This window comes from Saimiri boliviensis, chromosome 2 (genome assembly GCF_048565385.1).
Source record: "Saimiri boliviensis isolate mSaiBol1 chromosome 2, mSaiBol1.pri, whole genome shotgun sequence".
Classification (NCBI taxonomy): domain Eukaryota; kingdom Metazoa; phylum Chordata; class Mammalia; order Primates; family Cebidae; genus Saimiri; species Saimiri boliviensis.
Window position 1 is genome coordinate 148,018,874 of NC_133450.1, and position 16,684 is coordinate 148,035,557.

Sequence of the window (16,684 nt, forward strand, 5' to 3'; positions counted from 1 at the left end):
ATTTTTTTTTTTTTTGTTTTTTTGAGATGGAGTCTCACTCTGCTACCCAAGCTGGAGTGCAGTTGCACAGTCTTGGCTCACTGCAATCTGTGCCTCCCAGGTTCAAGCGAGTCTCATGCCTCAGCTTCCCAAATAGCTGGGATTACAGGTATCTGCCACCATGTCCAGTTAATTTTTTATATTTTTCGTAGAGACGGTGTTTTACCGTATTGGCCAGGCTGATCTCAAACTCCTGACCTCAAGTGATCCACCCATCTTGGCCTCCCAAAGTGCTGGGATTATAGGTGTAAGCCGCTGCTCCTGGACACATATTCTTACACCATTTAGAGCCAAAATATTTTTATATTAGGATTAGTCTAAGCTCATAAGTTAGTTGGGCTTTATAGTCAATCCAGTGTCCCCTGCCACTGAACCTGTAATGTAGCTTATGGAGGAGCTTGACTATGACATGGATTCTGTTGAATGGGAGAGCGTTTATTAGGTGGAAGGGAGAGTTTCAATGTCCCACTTGGATTTAGGGACATTTATAGGCTGTGCAACTTGAAACACATAGCCAATGGTAAATTATGCTTGCAGAATGTGTATTGAACCCTTCTGAAGTCACATCTCTCCTCTGACACTGTTTCCAGCTTCTTTGAAACTTTAGCCAAAGTGGAACTTGCTGGGTAAAAATTTTGAAGTTTGGCTGGGTGCAGTGGCACGTGCCTGTAGTCCCAGCTACTCGGGAGGCTGAGGTGGGAGATCTCTTGAGCCCAGTTCTGGGCTATAGTGCGCTATGCCAATCGGGTGTCTGCACTAGGTTCGGCCTCAATATGGTGACCTCCCAGGAGCAGGGGATCACCAGGTTGCCTAAGGAGGGGTGAACCGGCCCAGGTCAGAAACTGAGCAGGTCAAAACTCCCATGCTGATCAGTAGTGGGATCGTGCCTGTGAATAGCCACTGTACTCCAGCCTGGGCAACATAGTGAGACCCCGTCTCTAAAAAAAAAAAAAAAATTGAAGTTTAGGGAGCTTGGTATTTATTCCAGAAGATGATGGTACAAGATATAAAAGTGACTTTTATTTAAGAGGTTACATCAGTTATATCTTTACTTCCTTGCTAGAGGTTTGTTCAGGTAGGGCTTTTGTTACTCAAAGTGAGATTATGGGCATATTAACTTTGTGTGTTGTTTAATGTTCACATTAAACATTTAGGCTTATTTGTGCCTATGCCGTCTATAATAGAAATTGGTAAATGCTCATCCTGTGTGGGATTGGTCTTGGCATTTTAATCAGCATTCATGATACTTAAGTGTTTCTTACCTGCTGGAACTATTATGTTTACATTGTTTTGTCACATAATTAGAGTAGAAAATAATGACACTTTCTTTTTAGTCCCAGAAATCCTGGATTGAAGGAGTATTTGACAAGAGAGAATGTAGCACAGTCATACCCAGCTCAAAAAATCCTCACAGGTAAAATTTTCAATTACATTCTTCTTTTAAAAGCAACACTACCTGGACGACTGTTTATAGAAACTTAGGAATATGACTTGTTTAGAAGATACGATTTTATCTATAAAGTTAGAATTTTCAATGTTTATTTCTTTCACTTTATAAAAATATTACGATTGTTGTAGAAAATCTGGCAAGGACGGGGACCTCACTATTACTCCAGTGTATGTGACAGTGCCTGCCACATAGTAGGCTCTTGATAAATATGTTTAAGGAATTTAATGAAGTATAAACAAGTTATTCTTAATGCCATCACTGTTAATATTGTCATGAATTTTATTCTACTTGATGCTTCTGTTCCTCTTGATGGGGGGGATAGATGTTACGGAAATATCTCGTGTTACATCCATTTCACTGGGTTGGAATAAATTATTCACAATTTTTGAATATTGAACATTCAGAATGTTGCGAATGGTTTTTATCCCCAACTAAAATATCTGTGACAAATAGTGACTGGTATATTTTAGTACACTGTGCTCAGATTAGACGAACAGGCAATTTCAGTTCCATTTTCCTTCCGTAGACTTTATTTTTATTTATTTATTTTTATGGAATGCTTTATGAATTTGCATGCCATCCTTGCCCAGGGGCCATGCTAATCTTCTCTGTATCGTCCCAATTTTAGTATGTGTGCTGCCAAAGCGAGCACCTGCAGGCTTTTGGATTGAGCAGATAATCAGCAGCAGAGTGGAATGATTTGAGTTGAGCTACTGAGTTCTTGACAACACTTTGGAAGCTCTACTTATAGAACAAAGGTCAAAAAAGCAACTAGTGAAAGATAGGGGAAGAAAGAGCTATGGAAAATTCCTCTGGGTAATCAGGTCTGTGAAATGAAGATTGAATGACATTGCTCTTGGAAAAATAAATTAAAAGGAAAATAGAAGAGCAATATTTTAATTAAGGGAACCACTCTATTTTTAGATTTGTTTGTGCATTAGGCCTTATATTCCTGTAAAGTTTAAAACTCATAACTATGTTCTTATGAAGGGTAGCATGGTAAGGTTTTTGAAATTCCGGTTCTTTGGGGATGTCTGAAATAGTGTTCCTTGCCTTTGTTAAATATTTACTAGTCCCACCCTTACTGAATTCCCTATGATTTGTAAGTCCTGTGATTGGAAATTCTCATTTTACCTGCTTACAAAATGTTTATAGTACGCCAAGATAACCTTGTTTTTCCCCTTCATCTTTTATGACATCATGTGATGGTGACTATAATGGAATGCGAATTGATTCAAGTGGCTCCTTGTACGTCTGTGAATAAAAAATTTTTTTTACAATAATCTTGAATCTCAAAAAGAAGTGATAAAAATTACTAAGTCTTTTATCAGCCCATAGACTGAAGAAGAATGTTAATGATTGTAATTTCATGAATGTTCCAAGGCATGGTATACTTTTAACAAGTGAAAAAAGTCTCTTATCTTACGGGATTGTAAATAAAAGTTAATGGATGATTATGGCTGTTTCTCCTATGCCAGCCTTTTTCTTAGATCCTAGTAAAATTCTCAGAATTGTAGCTTTTATGCAGTTTTCTTCATTATGTTGCACAGGAGGAAGTTGATAATTCACTATTTTAAATATCGATACAAGTTTTTCTCTTTTATTGATTCTTTTTGTAGCTCCCAATAAGAAACAAATCCAATAGACTTGATTATAACATCTTTTTCCTTCTCATTTTCAATTTATTGTTGAAAAAAAGCTTCTGAGAAAAGGCATTCTCAAAAGTCTGGAACAGGAAGTAAAAGTCCTGAATATTCATTTCTGAATAATTTAGAGTGACCCTTATTTTATGAACATTACCTTTTCTTCCATTATTTTAACTAGAACTCTCTGTGAATACTTCTTGAAACACACACACACACACACACACACACACACACACACACACACACACATACTTTTTGAGACAGGATCTTGCTCTGTCACCTAGGCTACAGTACAGTGGCATAATCTTGGCTTTCTGAAGCCTCCACCTTCTGGGCTCAAGTAATCCTTCCACCTTAGCCTCCTAAGTAGCTAGGACCACAGGCACACATCAGCAAAAAGGGCTACTTTTTTATGAGACAGGGTTTCATTATGTTGTCCAGGCTGGTCTTGGACTTCTGGACTCAAGCAGTCCTCCCACCACAACCTCCCAAAATGCTGGGATTACAGTTATAAGCCACTGTGTCTGGCCCAAAAATATAATTGGTGACCATAATGCTAACTCCTAAATCCATAATGTTCTTCTGAATCATAATAAAGATTAATAATTTATAATTAATAAGGGACATTTGGCATAATTATAAATTATAATTAATAAAGATAATTTATAAGCAACCTCTGCTTCCTGGGTTCAAGTGATTCTCCTGCCTCAGCTTCCCAAGTAGCTGAAATTATAGGCATGTGCCACCACAATGGCTAATTTTTTGTGTTTTTAGTAGAGATGAAGTTTTTCCATGTTGGTCAGGCTGGTCTTAAACTCCCGAACTCAGATGATCTGCCCACCTCTACCTCCTAAAGTGCTGGGATTACAGGCATGAACCACCATGCCCAGCCCATATGTATATTTTCTTACTTGATTCTCACGATAGCTGTGTTATCTTCATAGTTTAATTATAGTAATAGCTACCATTATTATACACACCAACTTTACCAGGTACTGTAAGACACATTATGTATTATTATCTCAGATAATTATTTTAATACTCTTATGAAGCAGATATTATTTTCAGATGTAAAAACTGGGGCTTAGAGTAATTGATAAATCAATGAAATTTAAATTGAGGTATTTTGGTTCTAAACTGAATGTTGTATTAATTAGATCATAGTTGCTACAGTAATTATATGTGGTAAATGCCATAAGGGAATATTTGGAACATGATACATGAATTTCAGCAAGTCTTGGTTTCTAGATCATGGAAAAGAATAGATATTTATTTTATAAGGATTAAATATGTTTTTAAATACATCAGCAAACTAACAGAGGTTTTATTTCTTTAATTTAGATGTACCCCAGTATGCCAGGTCTGCCAGAATTTAATCAGGTAAGACTTAGATAAGTAAGATTCCTTTTAGCTTTTAGGCACCCTATTTACAATTCACTGGGACAGTTTCCTCACATCTTGAATGGACTCAGTAAATGGTGCATGCGATTTACTTTGCCAAGGGAAGTTTTAAAAAGATGTTTTTGTTGGAGAGTGAGTATTTGAATGTAATAGACTACTTGAATTACTGAGACAGGTAAATTGGCTAACTTAGCCTGGAAACACTTGTAAAGCTTTACATTTTATTTTTGTGATCACGTTTGGATAATGAAGATGCTGCATGTACATACAGGACTGTAATTGATGTATGATTTGCAGGTGATGTGTATGCATTCTATGCTTATAAGCAAAAACAGCTTTTTGGGCGCAATACAAATTTTAACAGTGATTTGCATTTTAAACTATGTGACTGTTTTTACCTTTCTCTTTTGTAAGTGGAAGAAAATGAAATTTTCTTAATTCTGATCACAGCCTGAAGTTTATATAGTGAATTGAATGAACCCAAGCTAAATTTGTTCTTGGAAAAAACATTCGGGGCTAGGTGCAGTGACTCACACCTGTAATTCCAGCATTTTGGGAGGCCAGGGTGGGTGGATTGCTTGAGCTCTGATTTGAGACCAGTTTGGACAACATGGTAAAACCCTGATAGACTGGGCAAAGAAAATGTGGCACATATACACCATGGAATAATATGCAGCTATTAAAAATGACGAGTTTGTGTCCTTTGTAGAGACATGGGTGAATCTAGAAACCATCATTCTCAGTAAACTGACACAAGAACAGAAAACCAAACATCTTATGTGTTCACTCATAGGTGGATGATGAACAGTGAGAACACTTGGGCACAAGGAAGGGAACAACACTCACTGGGCTAGTGGGGGGAAGGGAAGAGGAGGGAGAGCAGGGGGTGAAGAGGATGGGGAGGGATAACACTGGGATAAATGCCTGATGCAGGCGACAGGGCGGGGCGAGGGGGATGGAGACAACAAACCTCTGTGGCATGTATGTACCTATGCAACAATCCTGCAGGATACAGGATGTGCACATGTACCCCAGAGCCCAAAGTACAATGAAAAGAAAAAATTCTAATTTTTAAAGGCAAGGTCTTGGTCTGTCTCCTAGGCTGAAGGGCAGTGATACAATCATAGCTCATTGCAATCTCCAACTCTTGGGCTCAAGTGATCCCTAATCCTCAGCCTCCTAGTAGCTAGGACTACAGTCATGCACAACTGTGCGTGGCTAATTTTTTTGGTTTTTACTTTTTATAGAGATGGGTTCTTGCTATGTTGCCCAAACTGTTCTAGAACTCCTGGCCTCAAGCAATCCTCCCGCCTCGGCCTCCCATAATGCTGAGAGCCAATGCACCTGGACTATGTTGCAGTACTTTAAAATAATCCTAAACCTCCTTGTCAATAAGTGATTGTATAATATATTTTTCTTTTCTTTTTTTTTTTTTGGTGACAGAGTCTTACTCTGTCACCCAGGCTGGAGTGCAGTTGTGCAATCTTGGCTCACTGCAGCCTCTGCCTCCCATAAGCACAAGCAATTCTCATGCTTCAGCCTCCTGAGTAGCTGGGATTACAGGTGGACGCCACTATACCTGGCTAATTTTTGTATTTTTAGCAGAGACAGGGTTTTGCCATGCTAGCCAGGGTGATCTCGAACGCCTGACCTCAAATAATCTGTTCACCTCAGCCTCCCAAAGTGCTGTGATTATGGGCCTGAGCCACCACGCCCATCTGATATAATACAAATTTTAGAATCCCCTTGTCATGTTCCCTGAAAAATCTTTTTAGGATTTTGATGTCTCTTCTTTCCTTTTAAATTTATTTTATTTTTTGTTTTTAACATGGTGTGAAATGCTCTAAGTGATGGATATTTTAGTGAATTTATAAAACAATCTGGGAGGGAATTGACATTTTTTTTACCCCCCTCCTGGAATTGACATCTATATAAAGTGAGCTTTTAGAACTTTTTGGTGATATGTACTTTGAATCTTCAAAAGTTGGAACTAAAGGGGCAAACATGAATGTATATTTTTTAGCTTTGGAGATCTGTTTCTTCTATGGGACCTTGCTACAGTTTAATGAACTGGCAAAAAAAAAAAAAAAAGTCAAATCAAATAGATAATTAGACTAGAAATATACTTAATTGTACTAAAGAACTGTCCTATGAAAGCATAATGCGTTATCTTTCCAGATGTGGTTACCTCAATTTATATTCTGTGTAGGAAAAGCCAGGCAGATGAATTATTGTTTGCCTTGTATTTGAACAGATGCTGTTTCATTTCGAAGGGTGACCCTTGTTCCAAAAGATGGTCAGATGACACCATTCTCACTAGTAGATTATGATCATGTATATTCTCTACATTTGAGATTACTGTGCCTCCCTTTGCATTAAGAACCTTTCCATATGGAAGCCCAATATTCTTACTTTTCTTTCTTTCTTTCTTTTTTTTTGAGGAGTTTTGCTCTTGTTAACCAGACTAAAGTGCAGTGGTGTGAGCTTAGCTCATGGCAACCTCTGCCTCCTAGGTTCAAGCAATTCTCCTGCCTCAGCTTCCCAAGAAGCTGGGATTACAGGCATATGCTACCACACCCAGATGATTTTTGTATTTTTAGTGAAGACAGGGCTTCACCATGTTGGCCAGTCTGGTCTCAAATTCCTGACCTCATGTGATCCACCTGCCTTGGCCTCCCAGAGTGCTGGGATTACAGGCTTGAGCCACCATGCTTGGCTCTGTTCTAGTTCTCTGAAGAGATTGTAAGCTGTAGACACTTCTGTTTCCCCTATAACTTCTCACCATGTGCTACCTGGACATGCTGCTCAGTACAGTAGCTGCACAGTAATTATCCTTCTCCTACTGATCAGCTCTTTCAGAGGAGGGTCCTGGACAGTGAGCATTGCCACAGGTTCTCGGTTACACACAATGAAAGGAAAGGAAAGGTATTAGAGACCACCTTGTCCAACCAATTCTTACATTATTGCAGTTGAAGAAATAGAGGCTTTGGGAGAGTAGAGATTGCATGGTGTTGGCCATCTCCTGGTCCAGTGCTTTTGCTCCAGGACACATCACTTCCTAGGTGCTTCCTGTTTGTGGCCTAGGCTGCTGCATTTTAGCTCTTGTTTTTGGGTAGCACTGCTTGTCAGCTACAACCCACTGTTCTATAGTCAGGATTTTACTCATCTAGAGCTGCCGTAACAAAATACTACAAACTAGGTGGTTTAAACAACAGAAATGCATTTCTCACAGTTCTGGAGAAATGTATTTCTCACAGTCCAAGATCAAGTTGTTGGCAGGGTTGGTTTCTCTTGTGGTCTCTCTCCTTGGCTTGCCCATGGCCACCTACTTATTGTGTGTTCACATGGTTGTTCTCTTTGTGCACACATCCTTGGGATCTCTCCCTCTTCTATGGACATCATTTCTATCAAATTAGTCCTCCACCCTTATGGCTGAATTTAACTTATTATTATTATTATTATTATTTTTGAGATGGAGTTTCTCTTTTGTTGCCTGGGCTGGAGTGCAATGGGGTAATCTCAGCTTGCTGCAATCTCCGCCTCCTGGGTTCAAGTGACTCTCCTGCCTCAGCCTCCCGAGTAGCTGGGATTATAGGCACCTGCCACCACACCTGGCTTATTTTTTGTATTTTTAGTAGAGACAAGGTTTCATCTCATTGGCCAGGCTGGTCTCAAACTCCTGACCTCTGGTGATCCCCCTCCACCCCGCCTCAGCCTCCCAAAGTGTTTGGATTATAGGTGTGAGCCACTGTGCCCTGCCGAATTTAACTTAACTTTAAGGAGGTAATTAATACAGCCATATTAGTGGTCAGGACTTCAGCATATGAATTTTGTCAGAACATAATTCAGTTCATAATGGCTAGCCACCTTTCTCCACCATGTGCTCGAATGTGTTTGTCTTTGTTGTCTCTTTGGACATTTTGGAAATTGAGCTCTGGTCTTGTCTAGATTTCTTTACATTTTTTTCTTCTCACTAGATACATTTCTCATCAGATAAGCAGATATGTAAAAGTTAAATATAACATTTACTAATGTATATTGCACATTACATAGTCTATGGAATTAATTGTACATCACAATACAGACACTGAAATTTAGAATGAAAAGTTGTCAGTAATACTGACTCTTTCAGGCAGGGCATTGCAGGTGTTACTGTCTCACTGGAGACAGGGTGGTTAGTGGGGAACTGTGGACCAGGATGCAATTTTTAATAAAAGAAGGTTTAGAAATTTGGAAGCAGTAGTCCCCACTTTACTGACTTTTTACTTTTCATTGTTTCAATTTCTCATGGGCCAAAAATATTAAATAGAAAATCCCAGATAAAAACAATTTATAGATTTAAATTGCATGCCGTTCTGAGTGGCATGATAAAATCTTTTGCCATTTGCTTTGTCCAACCCAGGACATGAATCATTCATTTGTCCAGCCTAGCCATGCTGCAGACGCTCCCCACCCGTTAGTGGCTTAGTAGCTGTCAGGTTTATCAGATCGACTGTCTAAGTATTGTAGTACTTGGATTCAAGTAACCCTTAGTTTACTTCATAATGGCTCCAAAGTGCAAGAGTAGCGATGCAGACAATTTGGACATGCCAAAGAAGAGCCATAAAGTGTGTTCTTTAAGTGAAAAGGTGAAAGTTCTCAGCTTAAAAAAGTAAGAAGAAAAGTTAGCTGAGGTTGCTAACATCTGTGCTACAACCCATTTTCTATCCATGAAACTGTGAAGAAGGAAAAAGAAATTCATGCTAGTTTTACTACTGCACCTTCAATTGCAAAATTATGGTCACAGGGCCATAATTCTGATAAGTACTTAGTTAAGATGAAAAAACCATTGTGTTTATGGGTGGAAGACATGAACAGAAACCTGTTCTGATTGACAGCAATTAGGTTTGGTACTATCAGAGGTTTTGGGCACCCACTGGAGGTCTTGGAACATATGTCCTGAATATAAGGGAGAACTATTACTACATATATAACTTTTTTCTTGAGATGGGCTTCATAATTTTATTATTTATTTATTTTTCAGTGTTCCTGAGTGTAGGCTTCGTAACTTTAATCAGAGACACAAAGTTACTTATGGCCCTTAAAATCAAGAATGACAATGGTTTAGAGTAGACTTTGTTTCTGACTATATATCTATATATATAGCAGTGTGGGGGTTGTATACCAACTTTAGTGACACTAATGTTAGTAAGTTCTGATAACCTACTAGCATCAGACCAGCCTGGTTTTGACAATATTGAATGCAAATTAACACCTTAAAATAATGATTAAAAATCTCAACACTTTAGGAGATCAAGGCAGAAAGATTACTGGAGCCCAGGAGTTCAAGACCAGCTTGGGCAACGTGGCAAAACTCAAAATTAGCCGGGGGTAACTGATAGCCTGTGCCTGTAGCTCCACGGGATGCTGAGGTGGGAGGATTCACTGGGCACGGGAAGTCGAGGCTGGAGTGGGCCGTGATCACACCACTGCTCTCTAGCCTGGGTGACAGAGTGAGACCTTATCTCAAAAAGTAAAAATTTTAAAAAGTGAGAATGTTGAAACTAATAATAATTTAAAGAAAAATTTTGTTGCATAAGAAATGTGTGCTTGCTAAAACTTGACATTGTCAGCCATTTTTGGTTAAAACTTGATGGTGGGTGCATAATAGTACCTAATTGTGAAAAGACAATTGTTGGCTTGCACAGCACCTCGTCTGTATACCCAAGGTAGGAAAGGAATAATATCATGGTAGATTAGTGCATGGAGCCATGTGTTGTTTGTAGACCCATGGGATCAGTGACTAGGCTGTTTAGAACTTCTAGACAAGCCCAGGTCTGAATATTTTAATAGATGAAGATAATTTTTTAGAACTGTGCATCCCAGCACTTTGGGAGGCTGAATCCCAGCACTTTGGGAGGCCAAAGTGACTGTAATCCCAGCACTTTGGGAGGCCGAAGTGAGTGGATCACCTGAGGTCAGGAGTTTAAGACCAGCCTGGGCAACATGGTAAAACCCCATCTCTACTAAAAATACAAAAAAGTTAGCTGGGTGTGATGATTCACCCTGTAATCCCAGCTATTTGGGGGCCTGAGGCAGGAGAACTGCTTGTACCTGGGAAGTGGAGGTTGCAGTGATCAGAGATCACACCACTGCATTCCAGCCTGGGCAACAGAATAATTCTTTTTTTTTTTTTTTAATGAGACGGAGTTTCGCTCTCGTTACCCAGGCTGGAGTGCAATGGCGCGATCTCGGCTCACCGCAACCTCTGCCTCCTGGGCTCAGGCAATTCTCCTGCCTCAGCCTCCTAAGTAAGCTGGGATTACAGGCACGTGCCACCACGCCCAGCTAGTTTTTTGTATTTTTAGTAGAGATGGGGTTTCACCATGTTGACCAGGATGGTCTCGATCTCTCGACCTCGTGATCCACCCGCCTCAGCCTCCCAAAGTGCTGGGATTACAGGCTTGAGCCACCGCGCCTGGCCAGAGTAATTCTTCTCAAAAAAAAAATTCTAAAATTTAGATAAGAAACATGTTTTCAGTTTTTAAAGTTCTTGCAATACTTACCTAATTCTCATTAACGATTTTTTTACTGTAGGTGCAGTGGCTCATGTCTGTATTCCCAGCACTTTGGGAGGCCAAGGCAGGCAGATCATGAGGTCAAGAGATCAAGACCATCCTGGTCAACATAGTGAAACCCCGTCTCTACTAAAATACAAAAATTAGCTGAGTGTGGTGGTGCGTGCTTGTAGTCCCAGCTACTCGGGAGGCTGAGGCAGGAGAATTGCTTGAAGCTGGGAGGCAGAGGTTGCAGTGAGCCAAAATCGCGCCACTGTACTCCAGCCTGCTACCTGGCAAAAGACCAAGACTGTTTCCAAAAAAAAAAAAAAAATTTGTTACTGTAGTTCATACCAGAAAACAATATAATTGTTTTAAATGAGAATTAGATATGGCAAGAACTTTAAAATGTTATAATAGGGCTCTTGTTGCAAAAGAGGTACATAAATGTAGAAGTATAAATTTCCCTTTAATAAGAGAATGTGCTTTAATTATAGGGGAAAAAAAAGAAGCAAACAATTTGCATTTTAAATGTCTATTCATTTACTAGACCATAAATTGACTTGTTTGTATTGACAAAAAAGCTAAAAAAACCCAGAAATTTAATATCTGGGCAGCTAAGGCCAACACTTATCTGTTGATTAACCAAGGTGAGGTAAAAGTCACAGTAGGAACTGTACTCAATTATTTATAATAAATGACAAATTTTCTCTGCTTCTTGATATTAATTTAAATAAATAAGAACTCTCCTGATGTCAAATTGATTTCCTAGAAAGGCTCTTTTTATTTATTTTTTACTTAAATATTTTTTCAAATCATCCATCCCAAAATGTCAGAGAGGCTCTTTTTCCTCATCTAAATTATAACTCCTGCCCTCTATATTTGTATTTTTGTTAGTTTTATTCAACATGATGTAGATTATGCATAACATGACAAATTATTTTTACTTTTGTTATTGTTTTGTTTTGAGACAGAGTCTTGCTTTGTTGCCCAGGCTGGAGTGCAGTGGTATAATCTCAGCTCACTGCAACCTCTGTCTCCTAGGCTCTATTGATTCTCTTGGCTCTTGAGTAGCTGGGTTTACAGACTCACACCACCACATGGGGCTAGTTTTCGTATTTTTTTGTAGAGACAGGGTTTTGTTGTGTTGCCCAGGCTGGTCATGAACTCTTGGCCTCAAGCGATCCTCCCACCTCAGCCTCTCAACCTGCTAGGATTACAGGCGTGAGCCACTGCACTTGGCCTGTTTATCTTTTTGTGATTGGCTTCTTTTAATTAGCATAATGTCTTCAAGGTTTTTCCATGTGGTAGCATTTCCTTCCTTTTTAAGGCTGAATTATATGCCATGGTATTTATATACCACATTTTGTTTGTCCAGTCCTCCACTGATAGATATTTGGGTTGCTTTCACTTTGTGGATATTCAGAATAATGCTGCTATGATCATGAATATGCAAGAGATTTTTGGTACAGGCATACCTCATTTTATTGTGTGTTACTTTACTGCGCTTAACTGAGATTGCGTTTTTTTTGTAATTTAAAGGTTTGTGGGAACCTTGGATCAAGCAAGTCTATCAGTATCATTTTTCCAACGGCACATGCTCATTTCTTGTCTCTGCGTCACATTTTAATGATTCTTGCAATATTTCAACTTTTTCATTTCATCATTGTTTTATCAGTTACAACATTCTTTAATTGGTGATCTTTGATGTCACTATTGTAATTGTTTTGCATCCATGTAAGAGGGGGCAAACGATTGATAAATGTTACATGTTCTGACTACTCCACTGACGGATCCTGTCTCTCTCCTTCTCCTTGAGCCTCCCTCTATCTTGAGATGCAACAATGTTGACATTAGGCCAATTAATAATCCTACAATGGCCACTTGGTGAAGTAAAGTGAAGGGTCTCACATATCTCAATTTAAATCAAAAGCTAGAAATAATTAAGCTTGGTGAGGAAGGCATGTTGAAAGCTGAGATAGGTTGAAAGCTAGACCTCTTGTGCCAAAAAGCCAAGTTGTGAATGCAAAGGAAAGGTTATTGATGAAAATTATAAGTGCTACTCCAGTGAACACACAAATGATAAAAAGAAAGAAAGAAAGAAAGAAAGAAAGAAAGAAAGAAAGAAAGAAAGAAAGAAACAGCCTTATTGCTGATATGAACAAAGTTTTAGTGGTCTGATAGAAGATCAAACCAGCCACAGCATTTCTGTAAATGAAAGCCAAATCCAGAGCAAGGTCCTAACTCTTTTCAATCTATGAAGACTGAGAGAGGTGAAAAAGCTTCAAAATAAAAGTTTGAAGCTAGCTGATGTTGGTTCATGAGGTTTAAAGAAAGAAGCTATCTCTGTAACATAAAAGTTCAGGGTAAAGCAAAAACTGCTAACAGAGGAGCTGCATCTAGTTATTCAGAACATCTAGCTACGATCACTGAGGTACCTACACTAAACAAAGATTTTCAATATAGACAAACAGCCTTATGTTGGAAGAAGATGCCATCTAAGACTTTCATAGCTAGAGAGAAGTCAATGTCTGGCTTCAAAGCTTCAAAGGACAGGTTGACTCTCTTGTCAGGAGACAATTGGAGGTTTGTGGGAACCTTGGATCAAGCAAGTCTATCAGCATCATTGCTGGTGACTTTATGTTAAAGCCAGCTCTCATTTACCATGCCAAAATGTTAGGTCCCTTAAGAATTATACTGTATTTACTGTGTTCTATAAATGGAACAACAAAGCCAGAATGTCAGTACATCCGTTTCTGGTATGGTTTACTGAATATTTTAAGGCCACTGTTGAGATCTGCTTTAAAAAAATATTCCTTTCAGCATACTTCTGCTCGTTGACCATAGACCTGGTCACCCATGAGCTCTTACGGAAATATTACAAGGAGATGAATGTTGTTTTCATGCCTGCTAATACAACATCCATTCTGTAGCCCATGGATCAAGAAATAATTTTGAGTTTCAACTCTTATTATTTTAAGAAATACATTTTATATGGCTTTAGCTGCTGTAGATAGTGGTTCTTCTGATGGATCTGGACAAAGTAAATTGAAAACCTTCTAGAACAGATTCACCATTCTAGAAGCCATTAAGAACATTTGTGGTTCATGGGAGGAGGTCAAAATGGCAACATTAAAGAGAGTTTTGGAGAAGCTGATCCCAACTTTCATGAATGGCAGCTTTGAGGGGTTCAAGACTCCAGTGGAGGGAGTCACTGGAGAAGGTGCTGGAAATAGCAAGAGACCTAGGATTAAAACTAGAGTTTGAAGGGTGTGACTGAATCTCATTATAAAACTTGATTACATGAGGAGTTGCTTTTTATGGATGAACAAAGACAATGCTTTCTTGAAATGGAATCTACTGGTGAAGATCCTATAACCATTGTAGAAATGACAATAAAGGATTTAGAATGTGACATAAACTTAGTTGATAAAACAGTAGCAGAATTTGAGAATATTCACTCCATTTTTGAAAGAAGTTCTACTGTGGGTGAAATGCTATCAAACAGCATAACATGTTACAGAGAAATCTTTTGTGAAAGGAAGAGTCAATCAATTTGGCAAATTTCATTGTTATCTTATTTTAAGACATAGCCACAGCCGCCTTAACGTTCAGTAACCACGATTCTGGTCAGTTAGCAACCATCAACATTGAAACAAGACCTTTCACATAGATTATACTCAGCACATAGATTACAACTCACTGAAGGCTCAGTTGGTTGATAGCATTTTTTAGAAATAAATTATTTTAATTAAGGTATGCACATTGTTATTCAGATAGAATGCTATTGAACACTTACTAGATTACAGTATGGTGTCAGCATAACTTTTATATGCATTGGGAAACCAAACTATTTGTGTGACTAGCTTTATTCCCATTTTCACTTAATTGCAGTGGACTGAAACTAAACTTTCAATATCTCCAAGGTATGCCTACATTAAAAAAAAAAATTCCCCAAATTATCCTAATGTGCAGCCAAGGGAGAGAACCACTAATCGTGTTTCTAAACTTAGAAGACAGTCGTATGTTAGAAATCTAACATAAATCTTATGAAGTTTTAAGACATACTATATGGCATATATACATTACTTTAGAAAAAGGTAGGAACATTGCATCTATCTTCTATTTTGAAGTGAGTTTTTTTTTTTTTTTTTTTTTTTTTGGTCTTGAATTTAAGGTGTTACTGTGGCCGACTGATTGGAGATCATGCTGGGATAGATTATGCCTGGACCATCTCAGCTGCTAAGGGTAAAGAAAGTGAACAATGGTCTGTTGAAAAGCACACAACGAAAAGCCCGACAGATGCTTTTGGCACGATTAATTTCCAAGATGGAGAGCACACCTACCATGCCAAGGTTTGCTAATAACACAAATTGTTTTGCTGGTTTCACACAGAGGGTAACTTCCAAATGTGTCTTCCAAATTGTATTTCCAAGTATAGATAATGGGATGACCTGGTTTTATTGCAGAAATGATCCATGATATTGACTCCCTTGAGACAAATTGCTTGATCCTCTTTCCTTTATCTCTGAAGAGCACTGTACCTTTCCTTGGTGTGGTGTGGTCAGCTCTTTATTTGAGTGACCTCTTACTTTCAGCAAGTTTATACTTATGCAGAAGAGAATGGCTTATTGCCCTGGGGACAATTGTCAATCCACTGCCTTATTGATTCTTAAGGAATGAAGAAAAGTTATTACTAAGGAGCAGGATTTAGTTGCTCCTAAACGAACAATGACCATAACAATTACCAGTATTTGCCACTGTTCTGTCTCCCAAGTTTTGCGAGAGCCTCTTCTCATGAAGACTTTGGGGGAATTTCTCTCTGCACCCACTGGATGATAATATTTCAGCTTTTAGGTTTCCACATTCCCAAAAATGGCAATTTTGCATGTGATTGCATAGTATTGACAGGTTAGCTATTCCTTAGGTGTTTTCTCTTGAGTATGTTAACTACCTGCTGCTATATTAGAGGCAGCTTTCTCTGGAGCAACTGCACGTAGAGCCCACCTCAGGAAAGCTCTGAGTCAGCCCTTCCCTGGAGTGTGACCATCAACTGGCTAGATCTGAAGTGCTAGTTTTTAATAGTTCAATCCTAAAAAATTTTCATAATACAGTTCTATAATAATCTATATTAACAGTTATTAGTCCTTGCATTTAACCTTGTTGATGTTTCTAGTTGACAGAAAAATTGCCTTCATCCTCTTCTCTAATTTTTCTTGAAAGCTAATTCTCATAGAATTCTGTGTGTAATTTTCCCTTGTTTTACTTTTCCTTTTTTTGCCTTTATGTTTTATTTATTTTTTTGAGATGGAGTCTCGCTCTGTTTCCAGGCTAGAGTACAATGGTGTGATCTCAGCTCACAGCAACCTCTGCCCCCTGGGCTCAAGTGTCTCTCTCACCTCAGCCTCCGAAGTAGAGGGATTGCAGGCATGTGCCACCATGCCTGGCTAATTTTTTATTTTAGTAGAGACGGGGTTTCACCATGTTGGCCAGGCTGGTCTTGAACTCCCGACCTCAGATGATGCATCTTCCTCAGCCTCCCAAAGTGCTGGGATTACAGCCTGAGCTGTTGTGCCTGTTCTATTCTTAATACCTTCATTCATGCACTTTTC

General features: G+C 38.8%; 1 protein-coding gene and 1 non-coding gene across 20 annotated transcripts in view; one reads left to right on the forward strand and one right to left on the reverse strand.

Moving 5' to 3' along the window:
- The window catches only part of TRPM6 (transient receptor potential cation channel subfamily M member 6), a 375,800-nt gene that overhangs the window by 53,298 nt on the left and 305,818 nt on the right, over positions 1 to 16,684 (forward strand). For 18 of the 19 annotated variants that reach the window (XR_012516553.1, XR_012516546.1, XR_012516543.1 and 15 more), the window contains exons 2-4: positions 1,374 to 1,453; positions 4,477 to 4,515; positions 15,250 to 15,427. Coding sequence is in view for 3 of the 19 variants with exons in the window: in XM_010341208.3 (XP_010339510.2) it covers positions 1,374 to 1,453; positions 4,477 to 4,515; positions 15,250 to 15,427 (297 nt within the window). In the remaining 16 variants the exon portion in view is untranslated. Of the gene's footprint in view, positions 1 to 1,373; positions 1,454 to 4,476; positions 4,516 to 15,249; positions 15,428 to 16,684 lie in introns of those variants that run through there. The other variant, XR_012516555.1, reaches the window with a different exon arrangement.
- Positions 2,035 to 2,141, reverse strand: LOC120360723 (U6 spliceosomal RNA). The gene has a single exon (XR_005577154.1). It is a non-coding gene; the product is annotated as a U6 spliceosomal RNA (small nuclear RNA).